The 22,553-nt window shown below is 40.5% G+C and overlaps 1 protein-coding gene and 1 long non-coding RNA gene across 2 annotated transcripts in view; one reads left to right on the top strand and one right to left on the bottom strand.

The window, feature by feature from the left end:
• The window catches only part of IFNGR1 (interferon gamma receptor 1), a 20,221-nt gene extending 3,892 nt beyond the window's left edge, over nucleotides 1-16,329 (bottom strand). The window contains exons 1-5 of the mRNA XM_027085390.1: nucleotides 16,162-16,329; nucleotides 6,347-6,461; nucleotides 5,492-5,655; nucleotides 4,127-4,299; nucleotides 2,005-2,194 (exon numbers count right to left, since the gene is read on the bottom strand). Coding sequence (XP_026941191.1) covers nucleotides 2,005-2,194; nucleotides 4,127-4,299; nucleotides 5,492-5,655; nucleotides 6,347-6,461; nucleotides 16,162-16,246 — 727 coding nt within the window. The 5' untranslated portion in view covers nucleotides 16,247-16,329. The remainder of the gene's footprint in view (nucleotides 1-2,004; nucleotides 2,195-4,126; nucleotides 4,300-5,491; nucleotides 5,656-6,346; nucleotides 6,462-16,161) is intronic.
• Nucleotides 15,696-21,079, top strand: LOC113608691 (uncharacterized). Its single transcript, XR_003428396.1, has 2 exons — nucleotides 15,696-16,217; nucleotides 20,871-21,079. It is a non-coding gene; the product is annotated as an uncharacterized LOC113608691 (long non-coding RNA).
• The last annotated feature ends 1,474 nt before the right edge of the window (nucleotides 21,080-22,553 follow it).

Raw genomic sequence — 22,553 nt, 5'->3', positions numbered from 1 at the left:
CACACACACACACACACACACACACACACACACACACACACACACACGAAAGTTGAACAGGAATAAAGTCCCCCGAATGAAAACCAGATACAACGAATAATATAAAATTGGGAAGATCTGTTTCAGAGCACAAACATCTATAATCACGGTTGTATATTTTTCTCTAATGCTGCTTTTTATTTTCACAGCACAATCTTCAAGATTTTTTTTTCCATAGTCTTCTCTTCCAAATTAACAGTACTTGGGACTTCCCTGGCGGTCCAGTGGTTAAGACTCCGCACTTCCACTGCAGAGGCGTGAGGCATGGGTTCGATCCCTGGTCGGGGAACTAAGATCCCATATGCCGTGTGGTACAGCCAAAAAAAAAACAAACAACAAACAAACAAATCCAAAACCAAACAAACAAACCAAACAAACAAATTAACAGTACTCTACATATTGTGGTGGTGTTTGCCCTCCTTCATAGCATTTTATTACCTTTAATTTCTATTCTAATAATGACTCTGGAAGTTACTCAAATAAATGCCTCTATCAATCACACCTGTTACAGGAGGTGAAAAAAATTATTACAATAGGAAAAGATAAAATAACTCCATAAGAAACACTGGCACGTTGCTTAGAAGCACTGAGCAGGCAGGTAGGGGATGCTGCTTATGAGCCACGATGGTGCCATTGTGTGGACACAGTATCAGCCCAGTTTGTAACTCAGGATTTTTTTTTTAAAATAAATCTAGGGCATTTATATTATTTCAAATTTTATGCATTGATGAGGATTTTCTTCCTCCAAATAGTATAACACAAACTGGTATTAAATGCACTGCATTATTTTAAGTCACCTATTTGAAACCCTCATATAATGGCCTAAAAGTTTTTAGTATTAATTTTAGGTGTTTGGTCTGATTCTTCAGCCTAGATTTCCATTCTTCAAAAAGAAATTTGTACTGTGTTATTTTTTGTACACTTTTTTAACCTAGAAGATATGTTCTAAAAACATCTGAACAATCAAAACAATTATATATACACCCAAAGACAATCACCAAAGCATGATTTATCAGCGAAAAATCTACAAGTAATCAAAAGTCCAAAAATTGAGGAACATTAAATAAATATGATCTTCATAATAAAATGTTCTAGAGATATTAAAAATAATATTAATAAAGTATGTAAAATAACATGGAAAAATATTTATAGCATATGCTTAGGGCAGTATACAAAGTTACATATACTACATAATATGATCAAGGCTACATAGCAAAAGAAAAAACAGGATGGAAAAAAACCACCAAACTGTGAGTAACTGAGTGTTTGTAACTTAGAACTACAGATAATTTTGTTTCCTTATAAATTATCTATAATGAACATTTAAATTTTTTACCATGAAAAAAAAGTCTAAATTTTTGTTAGGTACCTGCCAAATAAGAATGCCAGTTCTGAAGTTCTATCATATGTATCCCCCTCACACACACACAGGAAATAATAAAATAAAAATAATGATTTTAAAATGTGTTATAAAATTGATGTACAATCCATCATTTAAACCAATCTATATTTATTTTTGGATGTTCATTTCCAATGCTTGTCCAGTTCACATATCACACAATTTTAGTCAATGAACATTGCGGCTTTTAGTTTTTAAACTTACTGTCCCCATAAAGAACATTTTAATGGATATATAACATCTTGTTATATTGGAGTAATAAACTAACTTATATTATTATGCATGATCCTGAAATGCAGACATTTATGCACATGGCTTTATGTTTTTGTTATATTTTTTCTTTCCTGGGTCAAAAGGTCATCACATGGCTTTCTAAATTGGTTGCTTTGTATCTCTTAATGCCTGAAAAATGGCCTTATTTTTAATTTAGAACTTCTCTGAAGAACGGAACTACTGAGTATTTTTTAAAAGAGCAGAGGTTTATTGAAATTACAAATTGCCTCTTTTTACATTACCCTATTTTAGTGATCACTCACTACATTTAGGAAAAAATGGCAAGAACTTACCTTCTGTGCTGTTATTATCAGAAACGGTAATACAAAGTTCTTCCGACTTCTCAGTTGTAACAGCCCATGTTTCTGAGACTCCTGCTGCTGAAACGCAATACTCAGAATTCAGCGAGGACACAGGAATACTTAAGAAGCACTGAGTCTCATTACAATCATCTTCCTTCTTTATGTACATTTTATTTGTGGTCTGGAAAGAGGAAAAAAAACAATGAAAATGCATGACTCCTTTTAATTTGAAAAGAAAATATCATTCAATATGATGAATGTTGGGAACATGTCTGAAAATAGTGTTGATATCAAACAATAAGTCAATTTGTTACTTCAACATGGCATGGTGCTATATATCCATTAAAATGTTCTTTATAGAGATAATAAATTTAAAAATTAAAATAGAGATTATGAATTTAAAACTCAAATAGCAGTAACGTTCACTCTTAGTTGTCAAACCAACAAATGTTCATTAGTCCTATTCCTCTAGTGCTAGAAACTTAGCTGGTGAGAGAGAAAAGCATCTATCTCATGGTAAGAATAACACAGGTATTATACAAAGGCTGTAGGATCTCTTGGCAGTGACACAGAAGGGATTGAAGCAATCTCTGGGAGTTGATCATTCATTCAACCAGCCACACTGCATGGATCACTGTGCTAGGGCCTGAGAACACAAAGGTAGGGCAGTGGTGTCTGACCTCAAATAACTTATGATAGAGTGTGGAAGAGAGATAAGAAAGAAATGTAAGAGAGTCACAAGTACTCCTAGGGGACCACTCTATGGAACAAGGAACAACCAGACCACAGAAGAGGAAACAGTCCACCTTGTCAGAAAAGATTTCGAAGGAGAGATGATATGCCAGCTGAATACTGAAGAACGGGCAGAAATTTTCCAAAGTAGAAAAGGTGGAGAAGGGCATTCTGTGAAAGAGCAGTGTACCTTCAGGCAACTAAGAACAGGAAGCAGTTCACCAAAGCACAAACGAAAATGAATTGGAAGGAACGGGAGACAGGTAGCTGGAAATGATGCAAGAGGCCAAATCATGAAGGCCTTGCAGGCCGTGCCATGGAAGAGGATCTAGATATTATTTTGTAGCCGATGGGGATTTGTTAAAGAGTTTTAAGCAGTGAAGTAATATGGTCAGATCTGCACTTTAGAAAGACAACTCAGCTAGCAACCAAAGTGATGTTTTAAAACCTAAATCAGATGTCATTTTTCTGCTTAAATCTTTCCAGAGGCACAATGTCTCACTGAGAATAAGAGTCCAATCCCTCCAAAGCCCTTAGAGAAGTGGCCCCCAGTGAACTCTCTGACCTCATCTGCCCCCACGCTCTAGCCAGCCTTGCTGCTCCCTTCACATGCCTGGTGCTATTGCCAGGCTCTGCCTGACACACTCTTCCCACATACATCCACAGAGTTCACCTCCTAACCTCCTCCAGCCCTGGCTCCAGTTAACACTTCCCAGTGAGGCCTGGCCGGCCTGCTGAAAACCACTACTGCCCAGCGCTCTTCTCTGCTGTGTTGTTCTCCACAGTACTTATCACTGGAGTTCTTTTGTCTGTACTGTTCACGGCTATCTCCTGGTGCCTAGAAGGCACCAGGCGTGTGCTTAACAAATATTGTTAAATAAAGGAATGGCAGTGCTGTGGAGAATGGATGGAACAGAAGAAGTCTAGTCAAAGTGTGGTCTGCACACCAGTGCTAGAATGTAATCATGTCACACAGTAGTACTGTTGGTGTTTTCTTTCAAAAACAAAGATTCCAATTAGAGCTTCATATTATTTCATATCACTACAAAACTACCAATGAGGAGGAAAAGATTAAAATTATCCTCATCTTACCAGTGGAGAAATGGAAAAACACAGGTTAATATCCTAGATTAGGACCATGTTATTAAAAGAGGCAAAGAAAAACTTAAAATGTTTTCACATGGCCAGTGTTAAAGATCAATGCCAGTACTGATTCCCTGCAGCAGCATTCATATATTTCTTTTTTCTTAGTAAAACTTACGATCCATGAGTCTTGCCTGAATATTCATGAACATTCCACTTTCATTACACCACATATGGAAACAACTTATGCCAGCAACAGAAAAATTTCCATTTCGAAAAAGATGAAATAGAAACATACCTCACTTCCATTTATTCTCACAAACACATTGTACGTGAATGTATAACAAGTATTTTCATCATCGTATATGGCTTCGGGTTCGTTTTCATTTACAGTAATTAGAGGGTGAAATATATCAACAATGATTTGGTCTTCCTTCTTTGTGATAACCAGTTTAGGTGGTCCAATTTTCCCTGAGGGGACAAAAAAGAAGTAGAATTTGTACCAGCCTTGGAACTTCACAGTGTATTACATGTCACTACCAAAACTCAATCAACCTACTCTTTTTGTTCTTGTTGTTCTAAAGCAGCACCACATTTAAATCATTCCACAGATACCTAGAAGATATTTTAACTGTCCTTAGTGAATCTTGGTAAAAAGCCTTGACATAGTAGAAGCTCTATGAAGTTAGTTTTCCTTTATCTTTGCTTCTGTAGATTAAAAAACATTAAACAGAAAACAGAAAATGTTCTCTAAAAATCGTTTCAGAAAAGGCGTTTTAGTTATCTTTGAATCCTCACTGAAACTCTTTGTATTTCCAATGCCTATGGATACCTGGAATGAGGCTCTATAAAAGTTTGCTAAATACATTCAATTTTTATTATGAAAATCAGAACTAGATATTCACTGATTCCACAAATATTTACTATATGTCTTTGACGTCTGGAACCTTGTAGGTGAACCATTTACCTATTCTTCATGTATTTATTGCACACCTACTGTGCGCCAGGCAGGTCTGTCTTTACTCACCAATGTATCCTCAGGAACTAGCATACTTTCTGGCACATAGTATGCCCTTGAAAAATCTGTGTGGGAAAAGTCTGACATACAGATGTTATAATTGTCAGGTGACAAAAACATGGACTCTGGGGAATAAAACTACTTCAAGGGCAAGTAGAGGAGGGGCCTGTAGAAGAGAAAAAAGTAGGCATGATCCAAAAAAGAAGGAGCAGAACCAAGGTGGGGGCTGAAGCTGAACTAGGATGAAGGCGATTATGGAACTCTAAAATTTTTAATGTATTAAATTGGTATTAAAATTCCCAAAGGCCTTGAGGAGTTAAGGTAGAGGGGAAGACAGAGAGCAGCTCTCACAGTCCTAGTGAACGCGACTAAGGGAGGAGTGACAGAGGACAGAGAGAGGAAGGGGTGCAGAGTCCAGACCCACACTTGCATGGGATGGAAGTGTCACGGCTTAGAAGGGGCAAAGTGAGGGGAGCCTCTTAACCCTATTTTGTGGGGCTTGGGAGAAGAGAAGACAGGAACTCCCTAAATTCCTCCAAATGTTTCTGGGGCATTCTGATAATTTTTAGCAACTGCTTATAAAAGCAAATATATACAGAAGACATGCATAAGATTGAAATTTAGACATGTATACATTCCACTCACCTTCTTTGCATAAAATAAATTCTCTTGACTGTGCATAGACTGATTCCTCTTGTCCAAGCCTGGCTTTAACTCTAGCCCAGAGAGGACTTGATGGGTCATCAATTATGGAAAAGATATTACAAGAATGATGGGAGGTATTGCAGGCATCAATCCATTGCCCGTCCCTAAAATGAAGAAAAAGAAACACAAAGGTAATTTTTATTGTTAATACATAAACTTGAACCATCTCTGTCTGTGCTTTGCTTTCCATTCATAGCATGGAGCTGGTAGAAAGAGTTGAGTAAGAATAGGGTGGAGAAGCTAGACAAAGTAGGAAACCTTTACTCTTTGGTTAGAAGGTCTATAGTAAATTCATTTACAATAAAGAGGCTCAATTCAAAATAAGACCTGTACAAACCACATTCCACATGTAATTTTTAAAAATCTGTTCTTTAAACAAATCGATTTCATTGAGTCATTACTTAATTACAGAATCCAACATATTACAATCATTCCTAACACTTGTCAAAAAAATTTTTTAAATTTTTCTTTCTATTCAACAGTACATACACTATAGGAAGTAAGAGGACTTCACTGTTTTTAATACAGAGCTGTCACCTTTATTTGTCATGCCATAAAATGTCAGAAGTTAGGGATACTCCTCTACTTCAATTCTGACAGGAAGAAGAACTAAATGGCAGGAAGTATTCTGAAAAGAACTAATTTGCATCCTTAATTTGCATTACTTCTGGAAGTCTATAAGCCGTTCAGGAAGTTGTGCCACATGGGAAGGAACAATGATGGAAGGAAACAGTCATGAAACGTGCAAGGACCTAGGCAAAAACAGAATGAAAAAGATAAAAGAGTGACACTCACCTATAGGTCATCACCTGTACGGTAAACACAGGGCTCCGTGGCATAACTGGGTAATCCCAAAACAGAACAGTATTCAAGTTATAGGCCTCAATTGTAAGATTGGTTGGTGTTGGCACTGTAAGATGGATGGATGTCAGAAACTAACATTAACATTAGAGAACCTCAATATAAGAAGCCAAATTAGCCAAATATGTACTTGAAGAAAAGAATTCACCGGAACAGATAATAAATGTATTTAAATTAAGGTATTTCTAAAAATTAATTTTATTAAAAAATGTATAGAAGTGTTTGAATTCATTTTAAATTACTGAAACAACATTGTAATGCAAGGGGAACACAAATATAGTATGAGCAATAAATTCCTAGAATGTTTGAGGAGTTTTTATAAATAACTGCACTGCCTGTTGCAATAATAATCCTCAACTCATTTAATCACTAGAATTTTCTATATTTGATACCACAGACTGTATTCAATGTCTAGAGAAGAACTGGCTACAAGAGGGATGGTCAATTTCACTCTAAAATACTACCTGGGCTCTCAACCCTCCACCCAGGACTATTACACACTTTTACTACCTTTTCTCTAGCACAGGAATAGATGCCTAACGATTGCCTGACGGAGCCATCAAGCATTCCAGTTTCATCAACATTTTGCTCTCTGAGGTGTGCATGGCTTTTTTCAAAACATACCCTATATTTCTTCCTGCTTTTGCTCTTCTAAACCAATTAAGAAAACGTTTGTTGAGAAGACATGAAAGTGTCACACAAGAGAACAGGCAGAAGTCATTTTACCATCTTATAATCAAACACTACCATGACCATAATCTAGTTACTAAAAGCAGCTATTTTTTCCCCTGCTCAGTGTAAAAGGTTATTGTCCAGCACCCCTTAAAAAATTGAACACACACACATCTCCTCCCTTCCTCTCTCTCTCCCTCTTTCTTTCCCTCCTTTCCTTCCCTTCTTCACGAATGAACATGAAGGTATAGACAGAGTTCGCAATATGACCTGGAATTTAAGCTTATTCAATCCGATCTATCTGGAAAACGCCACTAAACATGATGTGCTTATACAAATAAAATAAATAAATGAATAGCAATGTGGTCAGGTACAGTGGCTTCCAAACATAACTTATCATCCTAAAAAATTCAAAGAGAGCCAAAAGTTTATACTTTTTTAAAGTATCCCAGATGATAATGATGATCACTTATGTTTATACTTAGTAGACTGCTCTAATAAGAAAAATATTCCCTGGGTTGGCTATTAAGAAATCTGGGTTCTTTCCTTGCTATACTACTAAAGAGTTACTTCAGAATTCCTCACCTGTCACGTGAGGTGTTAATTTCACACACATAGGCTATTTGCCTACTGTTGAAGAAAACACCTACTATGTTTTTCCCAAAGTAAAAATTCCAATATTTGAACCCGAACTGGTACATTGTCTTAATTTACAACTATTTAGCACCTGTATTATCGTTTCAAAGCAGAACATGGATCAAGAGTTATATGGACTAAAGGACAATTAGATTCTACTACCATTTTTTTCCTTTTTTCTGATTATTTTTTCCTTTCTATCAGTGGTTCTCCACAAGGGGTGATTTTGTCCCCCATGGACATCTGGCACTGTTGGAGACATTTCTGGTTCTCCTAACTGGGTGTTAGTGGTGGGGTGCTACTGGCACCTAAAGGATAGAGACTAGGGATCCTGCTGATATCCGATAATGCACAGGATAGCTTTCCACATTCTGGCAGTCCAAAATGCCACGAGTGCCAAACACTGAGAAACGCTGCTTTATTATAATTTTAGGAATCTTTTTTATTTAGGAGGAAAAACTAATTTAAAAACAGAATGCAATAAGAAATCATCTCACACCAGTCAGAATGGCCATCACCAAAAAATCTACAAACAATAAATGCTGGAGAGGGTGTGGAGAAAGGGGAAGCTTCTTGCACTGTTGGTGGAAATGTAAATGGGTGCAGCCACTGTGGAGGACAGTAAGAAGATTCCTCAAAAAACTAAAAACAGAGCTACCATATGATCCAACAATTCCACTCCTTGGTATATATCTGAAGAAAATGAAAACACTAACTTGAAAAGATACATGCACCCCAATGTTCATAGCATCATTATTTACAATAGCCAAGATATGGAAGTAACTCATGTGCCCATCAGTGGATAAATGGATAAAGAAGATATGGTGTATATATACACAATGGAATACTACTCAGTCATAAAAAGAACGAATGAAATCTTGCCATTTGCAACAACATGGATGGACCTAGACGGTATTATACTTAGTGAAATGAGTCAGAGAAAGACAAATACTGTATGTTATCACTTATATGTGCAACCTAAAAACAAATGGCAGACTATAACAAAACAGAAACAGGCTCGTAGATACAGAGAACAAACCAGTGATTACCAGCGGGGGCGGGGTGAGGGGCAAGATAGGAGTAGGGGATTAAGAGGCATAAACTATGTCTAAAATAAGTAAGCTACAAGAATATACTGTACAACACAAGGAAGATAGCCAATATTCTATAATAACTTTAAATGGAGTATAATCTATAAAAATACTGAATCACTATGTTATACACTTGACGCTAATATATTGTAAATTATACTCCAATAAAATAAATAAATAAATAGATAAATAAAACAGAATTTTTTTGATAAACCAGTACATTTTATGTTTCCCGCTCAGCGAATAGCTTTGGTTACTGTTGAAATGTCTAACTTCCGTATGACTCACCAAAGCAGCAAAACAATTTTTGCCTAAAGGTTGAGATTATGAAGTTGGAAGGATGTCTCAGATTCAAGTACTCAGTAAGCACAACATGCCCTTTGATCTGCAGCCAGTGATCAGATATCTACCATTTTCCTACTTACTCTTTCTTTCTGGAATACTGTTGATGGCTGCTGGTACTTATCATCTTTGGTTCTCTAAGCAATTTCCTTGCAGGTGAGTCGGGAAGCACTGCTCTTGCCAGATTTAGCCCTGGTTTTGGTGGAGTTCCCATGGCCACACACAGCAGGGTAGACTAAGGTCTCCTTAACAGGGTTCCTTTTTCCATGGTGTGTTCACACCTCAACTTCAGAACAACCATCTCAAACAGCTTACATTCTATGGTTGAGGAGGAAATTAAGGCACCCCTCTCCAGGTTCAATTCAACATTGATATCAAATAATAATCACACATACAAATATAATTTTGCAACTAGATAAGAAAGAGAGGTACCTGATGTTAAGCAAACTCATAATGAATCAGAACTTCCCTCAGAAGCCATTTCTTAATTTTAGCATCTTTTGCTTCTCTCATGGCTGAGAATTTACAAACCATCAGGTCCTGGTTTCTTTTTGTTTAACAGTCCTTCCCTCGATTACTCTCTCTAATCTTATATTTTACAAGAAACAAGAAGAAACCACGTGGCACCTGCAATCTGCTTGGAAACCTCCTTCACTAGGCCACTGGGCTCACCAGGTACATTTCCTACTTTCCCTGCTACTGAAGGTGATGGTGTTGCTAAGCTTCCTGCCACTGTGTAACAAGGATCCTCTTTCTCATTTCCAGTGAAGTTCTTCACTTCCTTTTAAGCCCCCTTTAAAAAAATTATTCCCAATAGGAATGACATTTTAACTGTATGTACTCAATCTGAGATTAATTTCTGCATTTGAGGAAAAGGCATATAGAAATCAATCTGTATTCTAGAATATCAAATAAAGTGCATTTAAATTTAAGAGGTTACTGAATCATACATTATAAAATACAAACAGCAATAGACTTGTGCTACATTAGATTAGTTTTTCGTGTGAGTCAGGTGATATTTCCCATAATTTAAGTAAAAGCTTGGCATGGTTAGACTAGGATAAGGACTTAAACCATAGCTTCCAAAGCAATCAAGACAGGTGGTAGGAGAAGAGGTTTCAACGGAACTAGCAAACAGAAATTACTACTAGATTATAGGAGAAACTTTTGAATATTGACACCAAAGGATGTAACCTGTGGTTTTAACGCTACCAGAAGAGAAACCATGCGGTTATTAGACATCTGCCTTTGTCATCTTTGCTAAAATCTCATGATAAATTGACATGAGTAACTCGTTTTCTTAAGTTTCAGAATTTTATAACCTAAAGTTTACATGGCTTCATATTCAGATAAATAATTGAGGCTTACAGCAAACTTCTATTCATAAAAAATTTACCCTATGTCAATAAAAATATATGTAGAAATAGAGTGTGGGGTTAAAGGAAAGATTCTACTAGAGGATTTCATGAAGTAGAATAATCTTGCAGATTTCCCTAGCTCTTAAAATGCCGACAGTTTTCTGTAACACATGTTGTTTTTGGAAATGGGTTCAGAGTTATTTGGAGCATTGTATCTGCATCCTATCCAGAGTGAACTTTAGCTCTTTTAAGATCTGCTTCCCAGAACTCCTCTAGGAACTAGCAGCTGAGGATTAAACAAAACCAAACAAAGGAGAGAAGAATCACTTTTCACAACATTCTAAGTACAATGCAGACAAAAAGGAGAGTTCTGGTTACAACTAACTGTTTCCTGGTGATAAATATGAAAAAAAACCAAGGCAGAGAACAGAAAAGACATATGAAGATCAGCAAGTGGTGAAGCAGTGCCGCTAGATGCGGCAGTGGAGATGTCACGGAAGCCCCCGAACCAGCAGCCAGAACAGCTCTGTAGTAATTACTGGGGAAGGCAGCAGAAGGGGAAGCAAACAGCTACAGACGTCTCCAGGTTTCCTCTGCATGGACGGTGACAGAAGCATGGGCTGCCTCCTGTGCTCCATCCCATAACCACCAAAAGTGTCTGTGCCTCTACTGCAAGAGGCACAGCCTCAGTAGTTCACCGATTTTTACATAATAGCATTCGAAGACTAAATAAAAGATGCATGCATCTAAGGCCAAACAGAGCTCTGTACTCTGTAGACGCCATGTGACTATGTGCTCACCAACCTCTCTATGGGAAGGACAAACTGAGAAGCATGAAGAAGTAAGGATACACGGGCCAGTAATTAAATCGTTTTGGAGGATTCTAGGTCATCTGACACTACAACTCAAAAACAAACACTCTAAATTAAAGCACCCAGACCCTTTACTGAATGAGCAACTCTCAGAGAAAAGAGCTAACAACTTCCTCGTGTTAAAGATGAGGGGCCATGGACGTTTTCACAAAGGTCTCTTCTTATACTGCAAAATGAGAAATGGCATGAGAAATCCAGGCAGAAAAAGTGAAAAACATCAAATCCGGACTTTGGCATCTTTTTCAGATATATTTATGATTATGATCTATCTACTGAATGGTTTTATAGTGCTGATAAAATAACTTTTTCTTAATGCTTTCCAACTTTTTCTCTTAGCAAGTAGCAGCGTCCTCTAGATTTAAGATGAATAAAGACATTTAAGAATTCTTGCACATGGTGTTTCAAGCATTCATAGAAGTTTTAAAACTGAAACATATCAATATTTGGGGGCTTTGAAATGAATCATATCCATCACTTTGTGAAACTAATGGAAAAACAGTCCTTTTTCTACTTCCTTCTGTTATTTCCTTGTACTTTCAGAAAAAGAGTACCAGAACTAAGGGTTCATGTGAGGACATCTAAAATATTTCAGGACCATTTCACCTTCCATATGATAGCTCCTTAGCCGGGTCAAGACCCCTAGTATCCCTGCAGTCTTCTCTTCCTCCTGTCTGTCTTCACGTTTTACCATTCACTCTCTCTTTCTTAAATGTGGGCCCAGAAGTAATGCACCTGATGTGAATGAAATACTTTTCCTCCTTTTTTTTTTTGAAGAGATGGGCATATCAAAGAGTGGCTTACGCTGAACCCGTAATTAACTAAAATCCCCCCAGATCTTTCACTCAAATCACCAAGTTAGGGTTTATCCAAAAAACTTCTCCCCAGCCACTTTCCTGATCTGAAATGCAGGGTTCTATTATTGTTCCTGTTTATTCAATTTCATCTAGTTGGGTTGCTTGGCATACCAATAAATTCTAATTGAACCAGATCCACCCAGTCCCTGAGAGAAGTCATTTCTCAAGACTAATTCCCTTTTGGACTAATTCATTCTAAGTTGAGAAATAGTTTAGGAACTGAAAAAACTAAAGAGGCCTTTTCAGTCTATGAAGAACAGGAAATAGGTGGAAGGAGTCAGCTGCTGAGCTTACTTTAAATTTTTCATATTGATCTGGATGAGTTTTTTTTTTTTTTGCGGTATGCGGGCCTCTCACTGTTGTGGCCTCTCCCGTTGTGGAGCACAGGCTCCGGACGCGCAGGCTCAGCAGCCATGGCTCACGGGCCGTGGGATCTTCCCAGACTGGGGCACGAACCCGTGTCCCCTGCATCGGCAGGCGGACTCTCAACCACTGCGCCACCAGGGAAGCCCTGGATGAGTTTTTTTAAAAGCTGACACAATTTCTCATTCATAACTAAATCAATTTAATATTTAAAAATATATTTGTGAAAATAATGATGCACATAATTGAACGACAGTCACCAACATATATTAAACATTTACTACATGACAAGCTACGAGCTCAACTTTGTTACGCATTATCTCAGTTAAGCACCAAAACCATCCTAGGAGGGAGGTAATATTTATCAAAAAGAGAAAAAAGGCTTAGAGAAGCTACTTAAAGACTTGACAGTGTGTAAAGTTTTGTTGTTTTTAATTAACAAAAGCTGCTTAAGCATCATTTCTATGATAGTTTAATAAAAGATGGGGAAAATAATCTCCATATATAAATAGGAACTGGAGATAACTGTTTCCTGATGACATCACAAGCATTTGCTTCAAGTAATTTTGCCTGATTTATCATACCATCACATCACATGACGGCACTGCAAAATCTGAACAATGTATTAAATTAAATTATTTATTTAGAATGGACATGATTGAAATGGATATCTATTGAATAGTATTGGGATAATCTAAAATACACTCCCTTAATAAGAAAATTACAAGTAAACTCATTCCTTCTTGTCAGGAACTCTCTTAATTCTGGTACGTCTTTCATTCTGATTCTTTGTCCAATTAAAATGGAAACATAAACTATCCATTTAGCTTATACAAAAATTGCACTATTACTGTCAAATTGTATAAGACAGCTCTTTAAAGGGGTTATTTTTCTCTTCAATGCTTTAGGGTTTCTTTTATATAGAAGCAAAAGGTGGATCTTTCAAAAATCCATACAAACCATGAATCAGAATAAAATGAAAAAACTATTATTAATACCCTCTTCAATAAATATAATTGAAATGCACAGATTTAAGTATTTTGAATCTCTGAAAAACATACAGATTCCAAAGAAAATAATGAAAAATTTCAACACACCCAGAGCATTACCTAAAGTTAGAGAATGAAGAGTTGATAAGCAAGTGGAGAAGGCAAGTTAAGAGCCCCACTGCTGTGCTAAACCAGTATGCTCTTCAGATGATACCCAGAGTGGAAAAACAAACGGGAAGAAGGTGGCTGACACCTGTGTTTATAAAATGCTGGAGTACAGAAGCCACAGAAGATCTTCCTGTGGGGGGAAAGCAGGCAATCCTACTCCCAGGGCCGGCTTCAAGGACATACGAATTGTGTAGTCACGAGGGGCCCCATGCTCAGGAGGGCTCTGTACTCAGAAGGAAGGGCCGTGCACATGGTTTAATGCTCTGCCCTAGCCAGGAACTTCGGTCACCCTCTTCCTCTCTTCCCACATCCAGTGAATCACCAAGTTATGCTGAGTCTGTCTTCTAATTTCTTCTCCATTTAAACTGCCTCCTCCCAGACTTGAGCAGCAGTCTCCTAAGTGACCTCCCTCCTTTGAGTCTACCGCCAAACTATTTTGTAAGATGAATGGTCTTTCTAAGTGGCCTATCTGATCCTGCATGAAACCATTTATCTCCTTAAAATAACCCCATGGCTGTCCACTGACTTGAGCAAGGGAGAGCGAGCCTATTATTTTGTTGGCTCAGCACCTGTACTTCCTTCAGGAACATTATTGCTCTTCTTCTGGGAAGTCTCCTACTGCCACCACCTGTAACAATATCCTTCCCATGCAAGCTGGCGTCTGACCCAAGCTAGGCAAATCAGAGCCTTCTTCCAGGATCTTGTTATGGTGGAGGAAGCTGCAAGATGTCAAAACCCAAGAGTTGTCAACATCCATGATTTCTGCCAAATCGAGAAGACTGCCAACACTGAGTCAGCAGTAAGAAATGGAGGGTCTGGGCACTTTTGAGTTCCAGGTTCAACTTCCTGAGGCCCAGATGGCATCTGTACCTTTCTGTTCAACTCTCACTTGGATTCTCTGAGCCAATAAATTCCTTTTTTTGTCTGTGAGAGCCAAAGCTGTGTTTCTGTCCTTTGCTGTTACACATGACAAGGCACTTCATTAACTGGTTCCTACCTCTCCACATATCCTTTCTCCCCTTATATCCTCACACACGTACTGTACAATAAAATGCTTAAATTATTCCACTAGTTCAACCTGCTGTTTCACAGCCCTTCCTCTGCACACACAAGTCTCTCTCCACCTCCAGTTCCAACTCTGGGGTCATCTTCTTTGTGAAGTCTTTCCTGATTCCCCTGCTCAGAGGCAGACACCCATATCTTGCTTTCCAGTAACCTATGTGTAAGTTCAATATCTTATCACAAAGGATTGCAACTGCCCTTGTGGATAACTAACGCCCTAGGTAATGGCAGAGTGCAGAGTCAAGAACTTGGACTCTGGAACCCAACTGCCAAGCCCCCCAGTGAATAGCAGCAACTTGGTTAGACCTCTCTGTGCCTCAGTTTCTCATCCAAATTTGGAGATACAACAGCACCTACTTTATAGGACTTGTGGGAAATGGTGTGATAAGAACTTAAAATAGTGCCTGATAACTGTTAGCTATAAAATCACGATCCTTGAAGGCAGAAACTAAATAACTCCCATTTTTGTATTCCCAACACCTGGCACAATTTCTTTTTCAAGGAATGACATTTGTTTGCTTGAGTTCTAAACGGCAAGCCAAAGGAGAGCTGGATATGAATGGTGCACATCTACCAAGTGTCACTGAGGAAGTCATAACACAGAGGTGCAGACCCAGAGTTTGCCAAGGGTAAAGGAGGCTGGGTCTCCCTGACCCCTTCCAGGCAGCTGCTACCTGCCTGCACAGAGGAGACACTCAAGACTGTCCGGTTTTCTGAAAATCTAGGTGCATCCCTTTTGCAGAAAAACTACTGATTTCACTGGAGCTCTTAATTATCATTATACCTAGCTTTAGAAAAAACATGTTCTTATGTTTCCTGGGAAACATCAAAAAGCAGGCGGAGATAAAACGAGGAACTAGTCTATGCAAAGAGACCTTACTGTCTGACAAATGGGCTCATGAGTGCACGCACTGGACCACCTCCAGACTTACACGTAAGAGGTGGTTACTGCCTTTTCATAATTCTCAGCTGGCGAAAGAACTTCTAAGGATTCGGGGCCTACCTTACGAATATTTAAGTCATGAGCTGTGGCCACAGTGTACAACTGCTGACCAGAGAACTCACTTATTTAAAAATTAAGAGAACGTGTTTTGTTGTTTCGGTAACCACGGAAGGGGCCGGAGAAAGCGAAGGGAAGGCTGCAAACTGCGGAAACCCTGCGTCGCCTTCCCGGTGGCCGCCCCCTTAGGACCCGAAGCCACCGGGCATCAAGGACAAATGCGAGAGTCGAGGACAAATGCGGACGCGGCTCCTCAGCGCGGGGGAGGGTTCCTGGCCGGTGGGGTTCCCTCTCTCCCCTCCCGTCCCCACCCGGTCGCGGCGCTGCCGCGAGCGACAATACCTGAGGACAGCTTCTGATCCGCGGCGCCCATCTCAGCCCAGCTTCCGGCCTGCACGGTAAGGACGAGGAGAAGGAAGAGAGCCATGCTGCTCCGGACCGACTCCGGTGCTGCCCAGAACTGCGGGAGGCCCCCGGCGCGGCCCTCGGGCCTAGGCTGGCGTCATTTCCTCCACCGCAGACCATCCCGCCAGCGGGAGGCGGAGCGTGGACGGGAAAGTGGGGCGCGGACAGCAAAGCCGCCACCAGGACTGGCAGGCCGGCCTGGACGGGAGGCGGGGCCAGAGTGGGGGAGGCGGGCCCGGGGCGCGAGGGCGGGGCCCGGGGCGCGGAGGCGGGGCCGGGGTGCGGAGTTAGGCCTGAGCGTGGTAGTTAAGACGCGCGGGGTGGGTGAGGTGCGCGGGGTGGCGGAGGTGCCCGGGGAAGCGGGGCCTGGGAGGGGAGGAGGACTACAACGCGAAGGCCGCCTCTGTGGTAGCTCGGCGTTAGGGGCACGACAGTCTGTGGTCGCGACCTTGGCTCGCAGGTTTGTGAGTAACTTGGGTCCAAAGGTCATGTTCTTTAAACTTTGCATGACCTTCCGTGATGCATCTTCCTCTTTTTGCAGTGTTCTGGACTTGCAGAACTTTGCCCTAGGCCACAACCCAGCACAATGCTTACTTTATCTTATATAAGACTTTGGCATCAATGCGGCATCAATGCGTCTGGGAACTTAGATTTTAGGGCAGAAATAGCCCTTACATGCCTTCTCTAATCCCTGCATTTGTAGCTGAGGAGCCCGAAGCTTCGCGGGTGAAATGGTTTGTGCAAACTTGCATAGCCCAAATAGAATTGGCTCGGCCATGAACTACTTTATTCTTGGAGGAAAAATAACTTGCATTACCTTTTCAGCAATTAAATATCAAATAGCGATTTATTAAGCAGCCTCTCATCATGAGATCTTTCCTCTCTGACCACATCTCCTATTACTCTGCATCATCTCACCTATTCTACTCGAGGCGCATTGGCCTCTGCCCTTACTAGAACACTCCAGGCTTGTGCTCAGGTGTGCACATGGCTACCTACCGAACCTACTTCAAGTCTCTGCTTATTATGGCCTTCTGCAAAAATTTGAAATTGCAGCCCACCTTCCCGTCCTCTTTACACTGCCCTACTGTTTATTTCGTGGCACTTAACCTTCCCTCACACTCTATGATATGCATATTGATTTTATTTTTCTCCCCCTTCTAGAATGTAAGCTTTGTAGGGCTGAAATCTTTGGCACTCATTTAGTATTTGTTGGATGAAAGAAGGCATGATTACACTAGCATTAAGTAAAAATTTTAGAGAAAAACCTTATGAAGATGCTGTACAAACTAGAGGCTTTATTTATATTATTTATATGAATAAATATTCATTTATTTGTATGAATATATATTAATTTTACTTATATGAATAAATCCCTTAGCTCAGTATTTCTGAAAATCAATGTGAACCACCTGGGTTCCTGTTAAAATGCAGTTTGGATTTAGTTGTTCTGATTCAGGTTGGGCCTTGAGGGTGCATTTGTAACAAAATTCACAAAGAGTGCCAATGCCACTGGCTCTAAGGCCACGCTTTGCATAGTAAGGCTTTAACTCAACTAGACTAAGTTTTGGGAAATATTTCATTTCATGTATTTGTGACGTCCGCTCTCTTAGTCTGTTTGGGTTGCTATAACAAAATACCACAAACTCAGTAGCTTATAGACAACGGAATTGTATTTCTCACAGTCTGGAGACTAGAAGTCCGAGAACAGAGAGCCAGCATGGTCGGGTGAGGGCTACTCTTCTGGCTAGCAAGCTTCTAGTTATTTCCTGGCATGACAGAAGAAGGAAGGATCTCTCTTTTATAAAGCACTAATCCCATTCATGAGGGTTCCACTCTCATGATTCAAGCATCTCCCAAAGGCCACACCACCTAATATCATCACCTTTGGGAGTTAGAATTTCAACATATGAATTTTGGAGGCACACAAACATTCAGATCATAGCACTCACTATATAAAAGTCACCTTCTAATCATTGCAAGGATACAAGGATAAGTAAGAAATGATCGTTGCTGTTTGGGAGTTTATGGAGCATAACATTCAAATCAATTGAATATAATATTCAGTTTAGTTCAGTAAATATCTTCGTAGCAGACATCACAGGTTGGATTACCCACGAAGCAGACTCTTGGGGGAGATTGATGTGCAAGACATGCTCTTGTATGCTCTTGGGATCGATTCCTGTCAAAGGGAGGTGGAAGGAACAGGATTGAGCAGAAGATGATCTATAATGCTATCCTAACAAAGGCCTCAGCTGACCCCTTGGAGCCAGGATGGCCTTCTAGAGGTATCTTTGAATTGGCACGAGTGGCTTTACCTTCAACTCCCAGCATTGATTAGTCATTGGATACAAACCACCCAGAGAGGGGACATGATTTGGGGTTGCCTGTTTCTTTAAGTAAGGCATTCTCCAATGAGTACTGGCAGCCTAGGGTGTCTGCCAGTAGCACTGCCAGCAGCAGGGCAAGGACGGAGCTAAATCTCCTAGTCCTGGGCAGAGCTTCACAATCAGCATCCACTGGCGGCTCTGTGCCAGTCGCTTGGAGACTAAAGATATTTATTAACTCACTAAATATTATTGAGTGCCACTGTGTGTATCCAACACTGCTCCACACTGAGGTGTAGACCTGAGCAAGACCGACATGGCCCCTGCCCTAATGGAGCTTACAGTCTACTGAGGGATTAAGCAGATGTTAATCAAGCTATTATAAGTACTGAACTTATAACTATTATCAGGGAGAGTCGTGGATTTACAGGAGCATAAACAGGAACTTAGTCTAAGTTTTAAGGCAATTCTTTCTTTAGGCGGTTACAATTACGTTAGGACCTGAAGGATAAAAGAGGATTAGCCTGAATAAAGCTGGGGGAAGGGAGAATCACAGAGAGGTAAGAGGAAGATGAGTAAAATAATTTAAAAATCCAATAAATAAATCTTATATAGTCACACAGAAGGCGAGTGAACAGTGCCAGTTCCCTTGGTAAACATCTAATGCCTAATGGCCAGAGAGTATCCAAGTATACGTTGGTCCCCACTATATCCTCTGGTGAGTTTTTAAATCCAAAAAAACCCAGTGTGGGCTATGGGGTGGGTAAATCCAGGGCCAAGTGTAAAGAGAAGTGCTGCTCAGGAGCAAAGCTGCATTTTGTAGGCCACGTTCAACATGGCCTAGAGGAAGTTAAATAAAGGCCAAATAAAATAATCTAAGAAATTAAAACTATGTTGTAATAAGAACAGAGACTGGGTGTACAGCACAAACCACACTTTGACTCCTGGCCCCGAGCATTTCCTTCCCCTTTTCTCTAGAGCAGAAATGTCTGCCGCTTTCCCTGTAAAGGAAACAGATTGAAAAGTTTGTGGCTAAAGCATTTATTTTTTCTTTTTAAAATAAATTTTTTTATTTTTTATTTTTATTTTTGGCTGTGTTGGGTCTTTGTTCCTGTGCACGGGCTTTCTCTAGTTGCAGCGAGCGGGACTACTCTTCATCGTGGTGCGTGGACTTCTCATTGCGGTGGCTTCTCTTGTTGCGGAGCACGGGCTCTAGGCACGTGGGCTTCAGTAGTTGTGGCACGCGGGCTCAGTGGTTGTTGCATGCAAGCTCTAGAGCACAGGCTCAGTAGTTGTAGCGCATGGGCTTAGTTGCTTCACAGCATGTGGGATCTTCCCGGGCCAGGGCTCGAACCTGTGTCCCCTGCATTGGCAGGCGGATTCTTAACCACTGCTCCACCAGGGAAGCCCCTTGGCTAAAGCATTTAGTTCTGAATTCTGATTGTTCTATAAATTAAAGCCGATACTCCCCTACCTTCTCACACTCTACCCTTGCCTCCACACTGCCCCTTACTTAACTATGTTTTAGCCATTATGTATCCACAAACACATACGCACTGAAATTGTGGTGATTATTGCAAAGAGAAGAGCAGGATTATTGGAGCATACATTCTCTCTTCCACTAGAAAGTAAGCTCCTTATTTTCTTCACTGCCATATCCCCTGCACCAGGGTAAGTGCCTATAATTCCATTAATATTTATTGAATAAATGTATGAATGGACAAAGCAAGCTTGTGAACAAAGCACGCTTGTGGGAATGTAGCAGGTAGAGTTAAGCTTATGGTCGATCAAGCTATAATTGAATCACTGATGAGAAATCAGCCATGTTTGGATATCATACTGGTACCAAACCAAGTACTATCTGTTCTTGCCCTGCACACAGCCCCCTTTTGAGGAGAGCTCTCATGCTGACGTCTGATCATATCAGATCAAACCCCTGACTCAAAGGCAGTTATCCATAGACTGCAGAGTCTTCTAGTAGATGGCTTGTTTTGGAGCACTGCCTAAGATCAATGCCACATGCTAGATTATGACTGTGGCAGGCATTGTTCATTGACTGACTGCTAATAACCTTTCTCCTTGCTTCCTTCCCACTATAGAGTCTATAAAGGCTCAATAGTCACTTTCCCAAGCTTCATGGCAGCTGCATAGTCATATGACATAGTTCCGGTCAACAGGGCGTAAGCAGAAGTCTGTGAGCACATGTGTGTGTGTGTGTGTGTGTGTGTGTGTGTGAGAGAGAGAGAGAGAGAGAGAGAGAGAGATGCAACAAGAGAGCTTGCTGGCTTTGACCCTTCTCTAATCTTCCTGCCTTAAAAGTAGGCACATGATGCCTGGATCTGCAGCTGCTATCTTGCAACCATGAGGAAACACGATTAAGGATGAAAAACCAACAGCTAAAAATGGAAGAATAGAAAAATAGAAAACCTGAGATACTGAAGTTAGCATTGAGCAGCTGAACCAATATCTGCAATCACCTACCCCTGGACTCTTGTCATAGGAGGAAAAATAAAGCCCTATTGATTCAAGCCATTGCCAGTTTGGTTTTCTGTTAATTAAGTTGACATTTTTTCACACTCAATGTCAGACCAACCTAAACAAATTCTCTTTCAGAGAGCTGGGATGTAAACCTCAATGGAAGGAAGGTTGGCTGAGGGGGGCAGGGAGGGGGAGGGAAGAAAGAAAAAAGAAGAAACAAGAAACTCAGGAACAGAACGTAGAACACTAGAATAGTAGGCAAAGAAGATCCCTTGCTGAGGGGAGAAAAAGAGGCCCAAGTCTTGGAGCTGCAGCAGCAGCCAGAGGCTTCATAGCACTGCTGTGTACCCTGAAGAGTGCTCCCCCAGTGTGCTCCCTAAGGACCAGCTTCAATGGTGATTGTTTCCTCTTTTGACTTTCCCATACATTTGCACCAAAATTCCCTGTCACTAAAGGTAATCAGAGTGTCTCTGTCCCTTCCAACTAAAAGAACCCACCTAACATAATTTCCAGCCATGTGTGGTCAGTTCCATAAAGGACAGCTATCGTGTTCATTTAGAAAACATTTCTCAATATCACACAAAACACAGGGCTGGATAAACTGTTGCTGAGCAGGATCGAAGCAAAGTAAAGAAGCATGCAACTTGTCTCCAGTGCTTCGCACTTCCTCTTTCAGAGCTTCTTCCTCTCAAAGTGCTTTCCCACATCACACCAATGCCCTCTTGCTGCTTTTCAGCGACTGGGAGTCCTCCTTTGAGAATACCTAGAACTGCCCTGGGTCATAAGGCTTCAGCTTAAGGTTTCTCTCCACCTTAATCTTTGATCAACATTTAGATAAATGGTTCTGTAATCTGCAGGCAGATGCTTTTAGCTGGCTCTGAGTAACGATGAATAAACAGATTAATTTATAGATATCAGCATTTTGAAAGCCATTTTTGGGTTAATACTCCTACATATTTTTGCATTATAACTTTCTAACTAGCACAGCAATGAATTTACAACCATGACACTAGAGGTCTTGACAAAAACCGAGAGAGTAACGCATTTTGCTCTGAAAGAGGGGTCTTTTAGGTGCCTTTAAAATTATATGACAACCCACTTTCCAAAAGACAGGGCACACCTAATACTAGTTACTGCAAACTAGCAGCTCATGGACTAAAGTCAGCCTGTAGACATGTTTTGTTTGGTCAGCAGAGATAATTTTATTTTCGTTGGTTCTAGGTAGAGTATAGATTCCTTTTAAGTTTTTGATATTTATATTTATTAATATTATCCTGTACACCAATACTGGGTTTCTAGAGCAGAGCAGATTATTATTATTTATTTATTTATTTTGCGGTACGTGGGCCTCTCACTGTTGTGGCCTCTCCCGCTGCGAAGCACAGGCTCCGGACGCGCAGGCTCAGCGGCCATGGCTCACGGGCCCAGCCGCTCCGCGGCTTGTGGGATCTTCCCGGACCAGGGCACGAACCCGTGTCCCCTGCATCGGCAGGCGAACTCCCAGCCACTGTGCCACCAGGGGAG

Source organism: Aethalodelphis obliquidens, unplaced genomic scaffold (genome assembly GCF_003676395.1).
Source record: "Aethalodelphis obliquidens isolate GAN/ISIS:26980383/991018 unplaced genomic scaffold, ASM367639v1 scaffold3, whole genome shotgun sequence".
NCBI classification, from domain to species: Eukaryota; Metazoa; Chordata; class Mammalia; order Artiodactyla; family Delphinidae; genus Aethalodelphis; species Aethalodelphis obliquidens.
The sequence above is the reverse complement of the archived record's forward strand: the minus strand, read 5'-3'. Positions and strand labels throughout refer to the sequence as shown.